Genomic DNA, 19,934 nt, shown 5'->3' with positions numbered 1-19,934 from the left:
GGGGATGATGATGTCATCACAGGTATGGGTGGTTGAAGGAGCTACGGTTTCATTGGAGTCGTAAGGTGGGCGCCCTCCTTCATGGGTGTTTCACTGAATAGGCCCACGGCACCTCCAGAGGGTTCAACAGCAACAACTGGTGTCCCAGGTGTGCTCCCCTCTGCTTTAGCTCCTTCGGGCCTGTCCCAATACCCCCCCTTAGCCCTACCCCTTGGTCCTACCCCTACATTTGCGCGTTCCCGCGAGGGGTAGTGGTGTCCCAATTCCCTTTTGCGTGTAGGGGTAAGGGGCATAACAAGGGGTAGTGGGTATGAAACTAGCCCTTCGGAGCGAGGGATTTCAGATGCTGACTTGCCAGTGAGGGGTAGACGTCCCCATGGCTACCACCGAGTAAGAGACAGGGAAAAAAGTTCATACATAGCTAACGTTACCGTCGTCAGGTTGCTTGTTAGCTAGCTAGCTAGCTAGCTCGCACTATCTGGCGTCTGTCACCTGTCCTGTTCGGCAAAATTGTCTGACTTTTCACATTACGATAACACAGCTAGTGTAACTATGCTACCTCGTAATGTTAGCTGGTTAGCTAGCTAGCTAGCAGAAGTCCCCTGTCGTCTGTTGTTCATCAAACGAAGCATGATGAATGCGGCAAACGCGATAGGTAGGATGAGCTCAACCGGAGACTCCACTGTAGATGCTGGTTGGAAATGTAGATGGCTCGCAGCTTCCTGTTTAAAATAGTATGCGTGAACGTAACTGACGCGGTGACGTAGTGAGTGGTGTCCCAATTCCTAGGGAAAGATTTCAACCCCTACCCCTTGTTGCTTCATTTTGGGGGCCAAGGGGTAGTAGGCAAGGGCTAGAGTAGTGGATAGGCTGACCAAACGTCCTCTTTTGCCCGGACATGTCCACTTTTCACGTCCTGTCCGGGGCATCCAGGGGGTTTTTATAAACTGATGATAATGTCCGGTTTTCCGTGTGTTTGTGTGTGTGTGTGTGTGTGTTAGAGTGTGGCACGGGCAGCATATTTCTGTCCGAACCTGAACCGAGCCCGACATTATTTTATGACCAAAGCACTGAGTTTGTGTCACACAGTGGTTACAGGCTATTTAACAGGCCGGGCGTGCGCCGTGGGTGCTCAGCTGCGGAGAGGGAGACCTCCATGTTTGAGACAGGAGCAGGAGGAGGGAGGTCCGATGCTTCCAGCGAGAGGAGAGGGAGAAATAAAACAAAATAAGATAAAATAAAATAGGAAAAACCTGTCTCCCTCTTTTAATTTATTTTCAGCGTTTAATCAAGGCGGAGGCAGGCGGCTGGAAGTCCGAGACTTTCAGCGAGGGGAGAGGTAGAAACAAACAGCCAATGTGTGACTGTGCGTGTTATGTTCAGGTGTTGTCACGTAAACAACAGAGCCCAAGCAATAAACAGGACAGACAATAGGATTTTATGTATTTTTACACTACATTTTCACTGAAAGCTGACTGAATCCGACCCGAGCCCGAATACAATTTATAGCTACATTTCTGACCAAACCCGGCCTGACCTGTCGGGTACCGTCAGGCTCGGATCGCCACACTCTAGTGTGTGTATGTGTCCCCTATTGGGGCCTATCTGAATTTGAGAGATCTATCTTGTCTTTGAGAGATATTATTTTGTAATATAACTGAATTTTCTATCCATACATATAAATTTTAAATATATTAAAATTATAAGGCATCTTTGAGTAAACTGCGAGTATCATTTAAGTAGGCTATGTCGTGGCCGGCTGAGTGTCCTCTTTTTTGGAAATCAAAATATGGTCACCCTAGTAGTGGACAAGGGGGGGTATTGGGATTGGGCTTTCCTCACACCCCTTGATGTTGACTTCGTCGTCTTTCCTCCTGATCCAAAGCCACTGACTTGCTCTTTCAGCAGCACTGGACAGGGCTTTGATGGCTTGACGTTGGGCCTGGCCTCTGATTCCCAATATGAATTATATTGTTCTCTTAACCTCATCCCGTAAGGGCTTTAACACTGGGCAGAGGAAAAAGATGTGAGTATAGTTTGCTGTTAGTTCTCCACATCCTCTCCAGCTGTAAGTTCTCACTGAGGGGCAACATTTCCCATATTTTTTCAGGGATAGAAAACATCTCATATTCACTTTCTAAGCAAACCATCTCCAGTATTTGGACTGTGTGATATTACATTTTTTCTCTAAATGAATGTTTCCAATCCTCAGCTGTTATACTAATTTGCAATTAATTTCCCATTTCTCTTTTACTCTATCACCTATAATTGAAAATATGTTTTGATAATGTTCTTGCATCCTCTGAGTATCTCTTTAGGGCGTGGGATAAGAAGAGAGAAGTAACCTATGAAGGATCCCTCTCACTCCGAGTTGTTTGGACTATTGGTCTGTGAACTGGATCAAATAGTCTTTGGCACTGATTCATGTAGATGTAGATTTTGTCTTGTTTGGATTTACGTATTATGTCTTCTACCCAGGGGGCTGTGTTTGTGCTTTGTATTTCCTTTTTGTTGTGGATATCTCTGGGTTCATTGCTTGTGGAAGGTTTATGTCTCTTTTTTTGTGCCTGATAATGTTTGTGTTTATGTCTGGATGATATTTATGTATTGTGTTGTTGGATGATGGTGGGTTGACATGCTGGAATGTTTGGTTTGTTACTGGTTAATGTGCCTAATAATCCCTTGACAAATGAAGAGAACTGATGAGCAAATGTTAGTTTGCTAAAATGTAAACCAAGATGGTGAATCTGATAAATATTACCTGCTAAACATCAGCATGTTAACACTGTCACTGTGTTAACATACAGACATTAGCACTTGGCTCCAAGCATCACTGTGCCCAAGTCTCACAGAGCATAACTACAGTCTTGTTAGTACTTAAAAAGTCACTGAGTAGGTCACACTCATGAAAACATGATGTCTAATGATCAACAGTCACAATGGTACAGGGTGGCATTACACTGAAATTTATGTAGTGTGTCAGCTTGATGGTACACCATAAAAAAAATCTGCACCACTGCCAAAAAGATGCCTCTGAAATGCATCATGTCAGTGCTTAATACTGAGAAATGGTTTGGCCTTTAGTGATTCCTGCGGAGGAAATGACACCAATAAAGCAAAAAGCTGTCCAGCCAGTTTCAGCTAATGTTTATTATAATATCTGTGACCGCTGGTTTATATCAGCTCTCATCAACTATGCTCTGAATATAAATCCCCGATTCTTAACTCCACCGAAATTAGTTTTACATATCTCCCCAGTAAGCCAAATGTTTGTGACACTGATTTTAAACAGATGTCGTGCATGAAATAAATAGGGGTTGACTGAGTCGTGATGCAGCGCTGACCGTGTGTGTTGCTATAGACGCTCTGTGCAAACACTGAGATCTTGGCTTGACTCAAGGGTCACTGGGGAAAGTCAGATGAGTTCCCTGAAGATCATGTAGGTGTCAGTTGCCCACTAAAATATGACATGGCTCAATGCTGGGTAACGCCACACTGTCAAGATTAGATGTCAGGGGTCGGGGCGTGACTGTCATAGATGGAGACAAGTCTCAATAAACTTTTACCGTAGGTCTACCAAGAGAGGCCAAAATCATATGGCCAGAGGAAGCTAAGAGATATTTTCTAAAAAATAGTCCATACATCAAAGTCTTTATGGTGCACGGGCTGACAGCCAAGTATAGAATTACAGATCGTGACCTCTCTCCCATGACAGCGAAGCTCTGTTTTCTTTAATTATCATAACAGACCACCAACAGAGCGCCCAAGAGAGGGAACCTCATTTCTTCTTTTCTGCTGTGATTTATAATCCACTCTGTGAACCAAGGCCACTGCCTGACAACCTTAATGTTATTTGGTGTATATACACAACCCATAAAAGGTGTATATTGTTTGGTGAACTGTTACAGTACAACCCTAAAACCCTGACCCTGAACCTGGGTGAAGGCCAAACATCAGCATCCAGAGGAGACAGGTGCTGTGTGTGTGAGTGTGTGTGTGTGTGGTTTGGATGGAATAGGTCAGAGATCACAGGCCTGTCCACTGAAGAATAGATAACATGTTGCTAAATAAAGCTCCCTAATGAATCAGAAACACACACGTGTCGCTGCAGGGGTGTTTAGGGGAAAGACGCGTTGGATATTTTTGTAGTATGGTTTTATTTTCTGACAGGGTGACGGCGACGGATCACGGGCTCATAGACAAGTAGGGGGAGATATGAGCCGGCCAGCAATTGTGTTGTGCTACATGTGCTGTTTGTATCCATGGCAACTGGACCGTTGGCGGTGTCGCCTGATTGCCAGATAGAGACGCTGTCCTGACAATATTGGGAAACTTAAAAGGATTTGGGAGTGGGGTGTTCTGTTTTCGAGCTTTTACTGCTGAAACAGAAGAAGCAGCTCAGTGTGTGAGGACTGTGGTGTCATAAAAACTGAGATTAGAAGGTTAGATACAGCAGTTTAGATTAGATTAGTGGTGGTTTTAGTGGAACATGTGGTTGAAGCCTTTGCAGCTTCATGACTGTCAAAAAAGTCTATTGTATTTTGGTATGAAATCAGATAATTAAAGAGACTTTACAGCAATGTAGTAATGCACCTTCATATGGTTAGGGGTGAAAATCAAAGCAGCAGACGTTGGGATATTTTGACTCTTGTCCTCATCATGGGTCAAACTCCTTCCCATTATCAGCAGCATTTTATGTTAATCCCTCGCTGTCCTGTAAATGCTCACATCTTTCAGATTCATCAGCAGTGGTGGAATGTGACTAAGTACATTATTCAAGTAGGCTGCTGTTCTTGAATCCAATTTTGAGGAATTTGCACTTTATGTAATTATTTTAATTTGATGCAACTTTACGCTGAACCTGTAATCCACCAAATCTCAGAGGGAAATTTGATCAGTTTAGTCGTCAGAAGAAAATGTTTGAATTGTACATTTCTGCAAACCACAAGTACTATACATATGTATGTTTCATATGTATCATATCAACATTTCTAAAGTGACATAATATATAGGCTGCCTTTTGTCAGTGGGAGGTGAAGGGGAGGGTGGATGGTGTGACAGGAGACCAAGATGGAGACCACTGCAGACCACTGTTTGAAACCAGTAACATAACTCATTTTTGGTGACCCTTTGCAGCATTTCCACTGGTGTTTGTGGCACCAAACCCTGGTGTTTTATAGCAGAAAATCGCAGCGTTCCCACATGATGCTTGAGCGACCAAACCTGGGTGTTTTAAGCCACAACGTGATCTTTTCCGAACCATAACTAGGTAATTTTTTGGTACCTAAACCTTACAGCAACTTCACCACAACATTGTTGATAAACGTAAAGCTTCTGCATACCTGCTGATAATGTACAAATGAAAAGTATTTACATTTATTTCCAAGTTACAGTTGCTAGTTACTTTGTAGATCACGTCTTTCAACAAAGAATACCTGTGATACGTTTATGGAATACTATGCATTGCTAAAGGTCTATCTACTTATCAGTATATAAATTAAAATGAGCTCCTCCTGCAACCAGCTGCACCATAACATGCTGCTCACATTAATGCATCACTAATAATAATCCAATAATATGTAGATGATGATATGACACTGACATGACACTAACAACCATTTTCCAGCACAAGTACTTCTACTTTGGATAGACATTTTGATGATTATGCATGACTACTAATAAAGAGACATCTTTAACTCTCTCACAGGATGAATGTTAGCCTATACTCTTCATAACTAAATTGACTTTGACATGTTAAATTAATGGAGTGCTTGAGATACTGGCCTATGTATACAGTATACTAGTAGTTTGATTTTAATTTTGTGAAACCTTTGGGTTGTAGACATGGGTAGACATACATATTTGGCCTAGATAAAACAATAATTGGCTACCTAAAAAAGGAAAGTAAAGGGCATCTGCAGCCTCCATTCAATAATTAATACATTTCTCATCATTTAAACAAATATGTAGCTCATTCAGACATCTTATGGGAAACTAAATTCTTCTGCCTGTCCAGCAACTTTTCCTGCTGCTCGTTTGTCCTGCAGATTTATATTTCACAAGTTGCTCAGATGTTGCTGTGTCTGGGAAAAATCACTACAACAAGCACGTATAGATATCCTGATGCTAAAAATACGTGTGACCGACTCTATTTCTGAGGCCTGACTGTAATATCATATTACATGGCACATCGATTGTGGCTGAGGATGATGTGCCTGCTCAGGTATTCTCGGTCTCAATAAAGCTCCCTGATGCTATTTTGGAAAGATTATTTGAGTATATGTGTTAAATATACTTCACACACACCCACTTTCATTCCTTATTCATTAACCTGAAACTGAATTTTTCCACAGCCGTCAGCAATTAGATGGAAATGAAACCAGATGGGGTAATGTGACCTCTCGATTCAAACAATGCTTATAGTGGCATGGAGGACGGACAAAGGCAAAGTCAAGTGTTACTGAAAGCAGAGAATATGCTGTCTCTTTGGATTTAGGGTGTGTGTTTCTGCTGTGGTCAGCCATTTTCTATGAAACACAGCATGTGATTGCCAAATGCAGCCATTTCCATGTATCCGAGCTGCTGTACAGTTGTCTGTGGGTTATTTTTACTTTTTTAAAATTCAAACCTTGTGTCTGGAGTACATGTGATACAACAGACAGTGGATGCTGCCACCTACTGGAAGATTGGGACAAGCTAAATTCATTGTGTAAACAACCTGAAAATTGAATTAAAATGTGTCTGTGGGCAAAAATAAAGCTCACAAGTCCAGTATAAAGTAAAAAGAAGACTTAATTTTAAATAAATTGTGTCTTACTTTGTTTAATGTACATGCAAATCTGTATTCTGTGATTTCCTTGTGTTTCATCTGGCCCCATCCTTTAAAAACTTAATATGATTTAGTGATGCTATCCTTATTCTTATTCTCTATATCGTAAACAATCCTGCCTCAGAAGCATCTTACTGATCTTAAATCTGTTAAATCAAATTAAATGCTAATCTCCAAAGCAGTTATTTATTTATTTGTTGTCACAGGCATTATCTTGGTAAACCTAATCCAAATCCCACAAATATAAAAATACAAAATCCAGGTTTTTGGTCTGCAAATATACCTCCATCCTGCCATCTGCTGGACAAATGTTGTAGCTACATGTTGAAGCCACAGACTTCAATGAAATAAGGTTTTTAGAAAGAAGTTCAAATTATACTTTTTATATACTCCTTACTGTTGAAGCTGAACATTACTGAATGGCAAAAATGGCATTTGTTTCCTGGAAATTCCTTTTTATATCCAAATGTGAAAAGGAAACGTTTTTTCTTTGCACCATTCTAAAAACCGAGACACATTTATAGAAGCAACCAGGTGTAACAACCTCACTCCACATTAGTCACATCCTATGGGTAGTCTTTTGATGATATTAACTACAAACACTCTAATATGCTTAATTTAAGGGGCAAATAAAACAGTCTCAGTGAACACAGTTGGTAAATAATTGACCGTGATCACAGTCTGCGTTCCTTCTTTCTGTCCCTCACCGCTGCAGGCCAAAACCTGGCTACTAATTACCTCGAGCCCAGTATTGCTACTTCTGATCAGTGAGAGTGAGTTTAAACATTTGCTTGAATGGCTCCTTTGTCCAAAAACACATTGTAGGTACTGGGTACAAGGTTCAGCTATAGCAGCTGGAACAAAGAAGGTGAACAATGCTTTTTAGCAAGAGGAGAAACAGTCGTCTGTGTCGCATGAGTGTACAAGTCTGCTTGTGCTCGTCTGGCAGCAACCTGCTGTTTGCCGTTTGTCTGGTTTTGAAACACTATGAAATAAACAAGATCAGAAATGTGCAGTGTTTGGTTGAGAGCATCTGTGTATTTGTGAATGTCGGTCTGGCTTCAAATGGGAGAAAAAGACATCTTAAAACAAAGTTACGTTGAATTTTATTTCATTCAGCAAACATGGGAAGATTTTGAATGCATTACAAAAATATCCAGACCACCCATAAATTACAATTTGAATGTTCTTTCACATCAACAAACAATCAGAGGTGCCATTCTCCATGTGTGTGTTTCATTGTACAGTATCTGTCTCTATAGTAGTAAAATCCAAGTCCATCTATATACATTACACAAAGCTGCAATAACTCTCTCAAGTGAGATACTCAGTCAGGCATGTACATACTGGACTGTGCATTTGCTTCTCTGACAAGTGGAGCTTCAGAGGTGAGCTGGTAATGACCGTGTGCATCACCTACTGCATAGTAAAAACACCGAACCAGGAAACACAACTCTTGAGGCAGGATGCAGTTTAAAGACAGAGATTTGAAGTTTAATTGAAACACTGAATTCATTGGCTTGTTGTTTGGGCTGCTTGAGTTTAAAGAGGTTTTTGCTTAAAACAACAGCTGCTTGTGGTGATATTAGTCCGTCTCTTGAGCTCTCAAGCACCTGAGACTTTCATGTCCTACGTCATGGCCAAACAGAGCAGTTTAAGCAAAGGCAGCTCTAATCCAATCCAACCTCCAGTTGGGATTGTTGGGACTGGAAAGGATCTATGGCCACAAGGACTGGGAATCCACCAGCAACAGGCCGGATCAACATGGGATCAATCGGGATCAGTAGGGAGGCCGAAGTTATGGATCTGCAGATGGCAGAGCGGTGTGATGTCAGTCTGCAAACAGCAACAGACTGCACAGGTAAACAGACATACTAGATACATACACATATAATATTAAATTCTGTAGCACCTTACAAGAGCTTGCCACAGCAGCACTTGTTTTCCTTGAACAGCTATAAAGATACATGTACACATCCACCCTTTGAATCTTCATCAACATATAGCTCATATCAACAAATAGCACACAGTAGTCAAATCTGCAGTGTTAATATTGTATTTCTTTTCTACATCCCTTTTATTTTTCCCTTAATCATTCAATAACTGATTCCTCCATCTGCCCCTGGAGCTTCTGACCAGTAGAGGGATGCATGCATCTTAAGGTGCTGGCAGTGATGAGAATTACCTTTCTGTACAAAGTAAATCAGCAATCCTCAGGACAAGCTACCATGAGGTAAAACAGTACAATCAAAGTAATGCATTCAGCGTTGTCTAGAAGAGCCTTTGTTGTCTACGCCCGCAGATCTCTTGGGGGTCACATTAATTGGAGGAGCGCACTTTCCTTCCTTTGAGAGGCTGGGGAGGCCTGAAGTTGTTTTCCATGCGTGTCCTCTGATCCTCTTCCTCTCCAGTGAACAGAAGTGTTCTAAATTTGCCCAGCTGCATCGGGAGAGACAGATGGACAGCGTTTACTCTTAATATGTTTGCAAAAATGAATCTGTTTGTTAAAAAAAGCTCCATGCACAACTTTAGCTGCACACTACACACTCTGAGCATGTTAAAAGGATAAGTGTGGTGATTTTTTTTGGATGTTATGGTCAACAAATCCCATTAGAAGACCAAACCCTACAATGTATTTGTCCCTCTCTGAATACTACTATTTTATTTTTGGACAGAGTGTCACGGTGGTGCAGTGGTAAGCATTGTCGCCTCACAGAACGAGGGTTCCCGGGGTAGGGGAGCCCTTCTGTGCTGAGTCTGCATGTTCTTCTTGTGTCAGCGTGGGTTTTCTCCAGGTTTGCTAACTTCAGTCTAAAGATATGCAGGGTAGGTTAACTGGTGACTCCAAATTGGTGGTAGGTGAATGTGAACATGAATGGTTGTCTGTCTCTACAGTATGTGTCAGCCCTGTGATAGTCTGATGACCTGTCCAGGGTGTACCCTGCCTCTCGCCCAGTGTCAGCTGGGATAGGCTCCAGCCCCCCCCCGTGACCCCTAACAGGATATGCGTTTACGGAAAATGAATGTCAATGAAGGTCTATGGTACAGATGGATACTCTATTTCTAGGTTTGGCTACGCAGACATAGAAGAGGTGTCAAAATACATCGATCTGGATTGATATATTAAATCAAATACCAAGATTTAATATCATATATGCAAAATGAAAACATCTATAAATATAATACCTTTATTTTGAAATTCCCATGTCACAATCGATGTCATGCAATGTAAATGTAAATGTTAATTCTGCCACTCAGCCTGTCTATTTATTATTACTTGTTTTTATTTTTTACTGCTTACAATTAATCACTCAGGTGCAATATCAGTATTGTTGTGCAATATCTATACTTCCATCTGTCAATAATAGTCAGTAAAACCAGCCATTTAGTCTGTCTATTATATTCTGCTTCCTTTTGATGCTTCCTAATTATATGACTTTGTGTTTTTATACTGTTTGTTGATTACACTGCTCTTTGTTTCTGTACAGTTTACTTACTTTATGTATATGTATTTATATATGGCTTTGTAATTTATTTTTTTCTACTGATACTTCCTGTTTGCACTATCCCTCAGCTGCTGTAATGTTGCAGATTTTCCTGCTGTGGGACGAATAAGGGATTATCTTATCTTATCTTATCCTGTCTTATCTTATGTCACCATTTCCATCCAAGCACAGCTCCTTCCTAAATATTCAAACAGTGCTAGCAGCCTAGCGCCAGGTAGATAATGGCACATAGCCAAGAAAAAGACAATGAGTACGTACACTGATATTGTCTCATATTGTCCCCTGAATTTAATCAAATCAAAATCATATCATGTCAGACTTTGTGATATCAACGAACATTGTGACATTGTCCAAACAATCTACACAATATTGTATCATAATGAAACTTTTTCACATAAAATTTTGAATGTTACCAGACTAATTATCTAACTCATGCTCCTTTATAAAACTTCCTCACACGTCCCACCTTCTTTTTTGTTTTTCCCTTTAAGCTCCATGTCGACCAATATGAGGGGAAATGAAAAACAAAATAATACCTTGTTATATAAGGGCTTTTCCCTGCTGGGTCCCCATGCAAGCATTTCTCAATTAAAGCCCTGCACACATCCAGTTGTCCATCCATCAGGATAATCAGCTGGAGGGGATCAAAGGCTTGAGGCCTGGAGGCATAGATTGTGGGGCCAGTTGCCCAGCTTACGCCTCGCCCCCAGCTATGCTAACACACATTGGTTCACAGACGGATCGCTCGTGGCTACACCCCGAGGTGCCGCTGTCATTAAAACCCCTGATTCCTCATGTAGATTGCTGGAGTTAAAAATGGGGAACTAGACTAACAAAGATCAACAAAGTGGGAGAGTATAATCCAGAGGCTGGCAGCAGTCGCCATAGGGCCAGCTCACAGGGGGACCTGGAAGGCATGTGCTGCAAGACATCCAGTTTTTCAGCTTAACTTGTCAGCAACCTGGGGTTACCAGGCCTAAACTTTCTGATTAAATTCAGTGCAAGGAGGGGAGGATAAAAACAAGTCAACCCTGCACACGGCATCCCCCATGAATGATGCTTGCTCTTGTGCTTGCCTCTTGATAAAAATAGCATTATACTGGGGCCAAACAGTAAATTTCTGAACATGCTACAGCACAGAGGTAAAGCCCACCATGACTCAAATGTGACATACTGATCCACTGATGCTGAACTTTGATTTGACAACAAAGGAGGCGGAGGATCCTTGGAGCCTAGTGGAGCATGTAGCTTAACATTATGCAGGCAGGGAAACATGGATGTCACAACTGACCGATCAACTGCAGCATCAGTGCCTTAAGTTCCACTGACTTACAGCTAAAACATACAACGTCCTTCCCCTGGTACAACTGTGTTTATTTAAAGTAATACTGTGCAGGATTGTCAGCTGCTGTTTGTAAACCCGCTTGACAGAAAGAGTAAAAGTAAAAGCCAACCTCAGATTCACTTTTGTTTGGTGTTTCACCTCACTTTATCTGAATTTTTTGGCGCGGTGTCTCTTGGATGCCTGCTGCTCATGGTCTGGCACATGGTCACTAACTTTTTATAAACCCTCAACCTCACCTGAGTGGTGTGGCGGTACACACACATAAACGTCCCAAGCACAGAAAATAAGCAGAAAAAAAGAAAATACAGGCAGAGGGCAGAGTCTCTGCAGGAAAATACACCGCCACACACTACTAGTGAGTCATAAGTGATGATTGAGAGGGATTACCTCTGTATAGAGTCAATAGACTGTTTTTAGGAAAATCCTACATAGTATATTTTTTGATCAAAAAGTAAATTCAGTTGGTCTCTTTCATATTTAAAAACTGAACTTCAGTGAGGACCAAATTATGTCCATTTGCAGTATTACATTTAGCGGTATGGCTCTGTTCTGGGGCCCCTATAACTTTCCTACGCCTGCGCAGAAAGCCTCTTCCACGCGTCTATTTGGAAAACATAAGGTGGAGAGAGCACACCTCTCTGCCCTTCCACTCGCAAACGAGGAAAGCCTGAGGCAGGGAGAGCAAACATCCCTGCCCTTCCATGCATCTACATGGAAGGGCAGGGATGTTTGCTCTGCCCTTCCATGCATCTACATGGAAAGCCTAAGGCAGGGAGAGCAGCAGCAAAGACCCCCTATGAACAGACCAGAGCAGCATCAGTGACAAACAGAAATGACATTGATAAGTCAGACACAGCATGAAAAGGAGGAGCTGGGTTGCAAAGCAGCTTGCAGAGGAAGCAGCAACAGTAGCCAGGCCAGAGCAGTTTAAATAGGGCGCCCTGAATGAGATTTGCCGAATTGGTTGCATAGAAAGGAATCATGTGATCTATCAGCTGACTTCCTTCCATCAATCAGCTGCTCCATCAGTTGATTGGCTGTTTGAGATCAGCTGATGTAGCTGGGACGTGAGCTGAGCTATGCTCAATATTTGAGAAAAGATCATCGACTGCAACAAATATATGAAAGCAATCAGTAATACTTGAGAGTTGAACATATATGTGGAACTGGGAATCGATAAAATATAACATCTGTTTTGTCCATTTGTCTTAATCAAATATCAATATCTCTGATGCACCTTTTTTCTTTCATTATGAATATGAGATGTTTGCCTCGTATACTTCTTATTTTAAGCAGTGATGTAGTTCTAGTAGTCGTCAAGGAAAACATAGATCCTATGACAGAGGAGTTGCCCACTTCTGGCCCGCAGCTAAAACAGCTAGATTGGGGTTAATGCTGTGTATGAATGGCCGTGCCACATGACCTGGAATAATAAATAACGACCACAGTGTTCTAAGTGTTGGAAATCTGGCACGCACTGTGGTCAAAGGAACAGTGCAACACACACACACACACACACACACACACACACACACACACACACACACCTGTTTTTCAGACAGCATGATTGGCTCCTGCACAACAATCCAGATGACGCTCTCGTGCAGGGGGGGTGTGGTCAGCGATCCCAGGTAGGTCCAGTAGTGGAGGCTACTAGGCAGGAGGCACTTAGGGTTGAAACCTTTGAAATCTGTGACACTGCCCTGTAAGGAAAACAGAAAGACAGCAGCTTTTATATTACTGCAATAACGCTAAGAGCAGGTCATAAACTACATGAATATTACAGGCGATAAAACCCAGAGACAGTCATAGTACTCACCTTATACTTCACCATGTAGAGAGCATCTGTTATCGTGTGGAGCCATCTGTGGTCGTCACCTGTCTTGCATAACAGACAAAGATTGCTTTTGGATTTGATTTGAGACCTGAAGGGAATCTATATTTTCATATATAATCTACAAAAGATCAGAAATGTTTGTTTTTTGTTGAAGCTGGCACATTTCAGAAACACAACACTGGTCAAGGGAGAGATTACTGTAAATATCAGAGTGTATATCATAAAGAAAATATGTTTCTACTCACTGTCAACAGCACTAGCTTTTCAAATATACACAACAGATATCATGTGAGAGAACTGAGAATTTTTCCCACTAGCTTCTCTTACAACTTCTATAACCTTTTAAAAATCACCACCCACATCTTTTTTTCTGTCAGCGTGAAGTAAAAAACAACTGTGAATCTGTGACACTAATACAAAATGGAGAAGAGAGGGGGCACGGGGATAGAAAATGGGACTGCACTTAAGAGAGACATCTTACTTCTAAAAAGATGCCGAGGACAGCGAGGCCATCAGGAGCTTCTGCCGCCTCCCCAAACGTCTTGTACTTGACAGCATTCCAGTGTACTAAATGAAGCTAGAGGGGAGAAACAGGAGGAGAGAACGACAGAAAGAAAAAGAGCTGGCTTTTAAAGTTAAATAAATAAAATCAAGTCACATAAGACATTCATACGCAGATGGAAATACTGGTAATTTTTTTCTTAGCCAAAAATGTGTTTCTGTAATTAGACACTGACACAGTGAAGTATTCAAACACTGACCTCAGAATCGTAGCTCCTTCCTGCAACAGTGTGCTCAGAGCCATCGCAGCCTTTTCCGCCCCAGTGGAAGTGGAACTGTTTCAGCCTGTAAGGGTTGTCAAGAGGGCCTCCCTGGATCACTGTGGAAGATGAGGAGATGTGAAGAAAAATATATATATAAGTGAATAAATAAAAAAGGTTTGGCAGCCACACACACACCCACACACCTACTCTCTGTGGGCGTCAGACAAACTAGACAAACTGCTTTCGAGCAGAACGCTGCACAGAGCATCGTGTGTGCAGCATCACCCAAACAGCTTGGGTACCACTGCAGGATGAGTCAACCTGGTAACACCCAGCATAGTTAAAGGTCCAGTGTGTGGAATTTAGAGGGATATACTGGCAGAAATTAAATACAGTAAGTATGTTTTCTTTAGGGTGTGATCACCTGAAAATAAATTTTATTGTGTTTTCCTTAGGTGGCTAGCATTGTTAACATCGTTACTTCACAGCAAGAGGGTTCCTGGTTCGAACCCTGGGGTGGGGGGGCTCTTCTGTGCGGAGTTTGCATGTTCACCCCGTGTCAGCGTGGGTTTTCTCCAGATACTCCAGTTTCCTCCCACAATTCAAAGACATGCAGGTTAACTGGTGACTCTACATTGGCTGTAGGTGTGAATGTGAGTGTGAATGGTTGTCTGTCTCTATGTGTCAGCCCTGTGATAGTCTGGTGACCTGTCCAGGGTGTACCCTGCCTCTCGCCCAGTGTCAGCTGAGATAGGCTCCAGCTCCCCTGCGACCCCTAACAGGAAAAGCGATTACAGAAAATGAATGAATGAAGCTGTTTTTGTTACCTTAAAATGAGCAGATTATGTCTAAATAGGGAGAGAGTCCTTACCCAAGGAGTCTGCCATGTTGCACTGCCATGTTTCTACAGTAGCCCAGAACGGACAAACCAAACACTGGCTCTAGATAGGGTCATTTGCGATTTTGCATCAGATACTGTATTTAGCATTGGAAAAAACTGATTTCTTTTAATGTTAAACTGCTTCATTCAGTGTTTTCACCGGTTTAAATCGCCCGGTCCGTTTGTTTTGAAGAGGAAGAGGCTCTGCTGATAATTCAACTCCTGGTAAAAACACTGAAGGAATCCTGATTGGTAGTTTATGATTGGCACATGGGGGAAGTTTCAGCTGGTTACAATCTGCAATCCTCATCCCTAGATGCCTCCAAATTCTACACACTGCTCCTTTAAACTCAGCTTCTAACTCAAAGCTGAGACATAAGCACTAACAGACAGACCAACCGTCTGCTCTACCAACAAATCTATCATCAGAGCTTTGTGACACAAGCTTTAGGTTGAGACACAAATAGCCAATCCTGTGCTAAATAAAGCAATGTTAAAGCTACTTTTACCTTGGTTTAGCTTTACATTCAGGTCCACTGTCCAACAAGGGTGGACACATACTTTAATATATGTCATAATAATGTTCAGCCCGTTATCAGAATAGTACAGACTGTTTTCAGGGCCTGTGACTGGCTGACACTGCTGGATATGAGCACCAGTTTAATCTGACTGTTATTCATTGTGATGCTGCTGACATCCTTCTGACACACCAGTCCAGGTCAGCTTAGCGAGGCATGAATGGCACAGAGAGCAAAACACTTATCTGGTCCATCTTACAGTATAGATGTGAGATATCTACACACTGGGGGGACACATTTGAAATGGGTGTTTGGGCCTCAACCAAAAGCAAAGCATCAAACACTTAATTTCTTGCTTTACAGTGATTTTTAAACACTAATTTGTGCATTTTCTGCCATTTTTGAGGTATATGTCTTTAATTGTGAAAGTAAAAGTCCTCTGCTTCATGTTTTTACTGGGAGGATGCATATTGAGGGCGGAGGTGTCCCCTGCATCCACCCACGAAGTCTACTCCTATGTCCACAGGAACAATGTGATCTGTTAAAAGGAAATCTGTTAAGTACAAATATGTGATAGTAGCAGGTATGAAAACTGCTTTATCTACAGTATGATAGCTGATGTGCTGAGTCAGGTGGTTAAAGATAATAATGCTGTAAATTCCAACCTTGGTTATGCCAACATTAATGACTGCCTGCAGAAAAAAAGGCATCAATTATAATTAACTTCCGACATGACTGTTATTCTAACATTCAGAGCCGGATCTTTGAGATTGTAAAGCGATATATCATTAAAAGTTTTAATTACTTAATATTAATATTGTGCATCTGTCTGAGGAAGTGCGTTAATTTTCCTGCAGGTCTCCTCTTTCATAAATCACTGCAGGTGATAGCTACTTGCTTCCTCTGTCGAAACTGTCTGAGCCAAACAGCCCCACATTTCTGAGCTTATCATTCATGTTAATGACAGGGTGGTTAACATGGATCCACCCTGCGATAAAAGCAAATAGGGTCATAATAACTACTGAGATCACCTGAGGTTATTATTTCTCTTGTCCGGCAGACAGATACTCATACAGTTAACTGCTGCCTTTACTTTCCTGCAGCATAAACAGGGGCTTATGTGCAACCTCTGATTAAGGTCAGATGTTCGCATGGTTTGCACTTTTCAAAAAATCAAGGTAATCCCAGCTTTCAAGTGTGTGTTTATTTAAAGTTAAGTTTGAGTGCAGATTTCCACTGCATGTGGCTGACATCAGATCTCAAATTATCTGTCAATAATCTCTTAAGACACCCATGGGGTCATGTCATATCAATGCACATAGTCTTTCAGCAGATCTTATCCTCTGTGGATTGTGCAGACTTAAAAGCAGAACATATATGAACTGGTTTGCTGGTTGTTTGTCGGTGTAATTTCTGCTTTCAGAAGACCTCTTTCTCTCACCTGAACGGTCATCTGAGTCCTCAAACTCCACAACAACAGAGTGTCCATTGTTGGCGATGTTGATGGAAGTACATCGATCATAGTTCAGGACAATCGGGCCCAGGCTGGGATCATGTGAAGCCTGTTGGGGGACGATGTCAATGGGAGACTGCCTGTTCCCCTCGGCAACAGGGAAGCTTTTGTGCCACACAGAGGGACCTGAGCATAGAAGAAGACCATGAGCAAGAATCAGAACATTTAATACACCCAGCACTGCACTTGGTTGTGATCAAATGTACTAAAAGAAAACAGCTTTCATTTCATTCACTATTCATTTCTTTATAGGGCACAGTGAGAGAATAAAGCTTTCTTATTTAACACAGCAAACTTAGTTTTAACTATTAATCACTAAGTAATCAAGGTCTATTTCCAAAACAATTTACAGGTGGGACCATCAGAACAAAATTAAGAGCCCAAGATTCAAAAGTGAAAGTCACTCAAGGGTCAAGAATCATTTACAAACTAAGCAGCACAGTAAATACTTTTTTCAATTGTTTTTAACACAACAACTTGTGTTAAAAACAATTAGGCTTCCGGCCATGCATGATCCTGTTGCAATGCAGTGTTTCTTCCTCAACACCACTGGGCCAAATCAGGTGGAAAGTCAGGTAAAGGTGACAGCAGACATCCCCTTAAGCATGTGGCTAAGCTGCATTAACAGCCTTGCTCCTCTGCCCTCTACTCCTCTTGAAAAACGCACGCAATGCCTCACAGCTTTACCAAACAACACATAGCCTAACTATTGATGATATGAGGTTAATTCCCTCCACTGTGAATGGAAGAGCAGTGAGGTTGTGTCTGGATCCTGGATCCTGTGAGATCTTACCGTCCTGTTTTCCATATCCCCACTGACTCCCTGGCATTGTCCCTGTAAGTGGATCCAAGTCTGACCAAGCTGTCGGCGTTGGACTCCGGCACTCCGCTGCGCACGTGGAGGACGGCCACGGCTATCAGTCTGTGTTTATCTGGTGGCTGGAGGGGAAGGGCAATTATCCCTGTCTTGACACGCCCCTGCACGCCCACAGGCACGCGCGCGCACTCACACGCATAGAATCCACCTGTCTTGAGGTTTTGGAGCTTATCTTGTCTAGGGTCACTGCATTACGTCATTTGTTTTTAGATTTAATGATTTCAGTAAGATATGATTACAGTTGGTTTTATTACCGAAATGATTACCTGATGTATATTTCTATGACAAAATAATGGCTGATAGGCGTATATAATACTCTTATGATAAAGAGTGTCATTAAAATTCATGTGTAATTTATCCCATAAACGAACATGCAGGGGTTTTGGGGGAAAAAGTGGGACTGATGACTCTGGGGGCCCCAGTGGGAGGGGGCCCTCAAAAAGCCTGGAATGAAAAGTTTGCTTTTGTTTGCTTTTTTAAAAATTTCAGAGTAATTAAAGCCATAACTAAATTAAAATTGGCTGAATAAATCTGCAGGCCTCTCTCACCTGTTAAAGGTGCAAAATAATTAAGTCCGCCCCTGTATGAGGATTCCTCTGTAAATGCAGATAGAGCCAAGTGAGTGACTGCCAGTGCTGCTGGAGCACCAGTGTGCACTGTCGTGTTGTTACATAAGAAAGGGAAATGGAAAAGAAAAGAAAGAAAGCAAGAGAGGAAAGGGAAAGAAAGCCACCTGACTTTGTAAAAAAAATAAAAGCTCAGACGATGCATGACAGAGTCATGAATCAAAAGACTGCCTATGCACAGGGCCCAGAATTTGGTGCGACACCCCTTTGAATAGCCTACAACTTTAAATCAGTTTTGAAAATGTATTTGTTCATCGTTGTTTTTGGGCTGTTTACGTCTTTTATCCCACACTTTACACTTTTTGATAATTTACTTTTTTATTGTATTTGTTGTTTTATTGCCAGTGTCTCATTTAAAGCACTGTTTCCCCTGTGTAAGAAATGCACTGTAAAGTTGATCTGATTTATATTGATCAGTCAGTTGAGACAACAATCACGAATAGTTTCAATAATGACTAAATGTTTGAATCATTTTTCTTGCAAAAATGTTAAACATTCTGTGATTCCAGCTTTTTGAATGTGAGAAAGTAATCACCTTAAAAGTATCCATGAGATAAAATCAGAACCAGAATCAGAAGTTTTAATACCAAGTAGGTTTTCACTCACAAGGAATTTGCTGGAGTAAATTCAAAAATAATAAATGAACAAAAAATTAGATAAAATGCAATACAAATAATTAAATTAGATTAAATCGAATTAAATTTAAAAAAAAAAAAAAAAAACATTGATGACACCGCCTTGGGCTAAAGGTAGTGTTTCACTGTTCACTGACATTTTTAGTTGATTGATTGAGAAAATTATCTTCAGTTTAATCAATTAGCCTATGAAAGTTTTGCAGCCTAACCATGTACCCCACATGTGGTGCTAATGGTGAAATTATCATTACTATATGAGCCATGGATGCCTCACATTCTGGATATTAATGTAACTTCAGAAGAATATGTATCATAATGTCTGCTCTGGTTGCCACAAGAATCCATAAAGTTCCCAGTTTCAGCTCATCACCTTCATCCTTGGTTAGGTGTCCCTTCATTGTTGTTGCCCCTGCTCCTCAAGGAGTCAGTGAACGCACCGCCTCGAACACCTTTTACTGTATTTATTCAGAGCACAGACAAAAATCGTATCTTTCCTATTACAGTCACAATATTGAAGTTACAATTTAATAATAACATTATTCCAGCAAAAGGCTTTATAAATGGGAATCACAATGAGTTTTTGTGTCGAAAGTGCGCATCTGAA

General features: G+C 41.4%; 1 protein-coding gene across 1 annotated transcript; it reads right to left on the bottom strand.

Annotated features, from left to right (window-relative positions):
- Positions 1–7,928: 7,928 nt before the first annotated feature.
- Positions 7,929–18,142, bottom strand: ca7 (carbonic anhydrase VII). The gene is made up of 7 exons (XM_049598390.1): positions 17,986–18,142; positions 17,121–17,318; positions 14,279–14,397; positions 13,999–14,094; positions 13,500–13,562; positions 13,228–13,383; positions 7,929–9,268 (listed from the first exon to the last, which is right to left on the bottom strand). Exons 1-7 carry the CDS (start codon positions 18,020–18,022, stop codon positions 9,149–9,151), a joined length of 789 nt encoding a protein of 262 aa, XP_049454347.1. The 5' UTR covers positions 18,023–18,142; the 3' UTR covers positions 7,929–9,148.
- Positions 18,143–19,934: the final 1,792 nt, after the last annotated feature.

The sequence above is a fragment of the Epinephelus fuscoguttatus genome, linkage group LG2, assembly GCF_011397635.1.
Source record: "Epinephelus fuscoguttatus linkage group LG2, E.fuscoguttatus.final_Chr_v1".
Classification (NCBI taxonomy): domain Eukaryota; kingdom Metazoa; phylum Chordata; class Actinopteri; order Perciformes; family Serranidae; genus Epinephelus; species Epinephelus fuscoguttatus.
The sequence above is the reverse complement of the archived record's forward strand: the minus strand, read 5'-3'. Positions and strand labels throughout refer to the sequence as shown.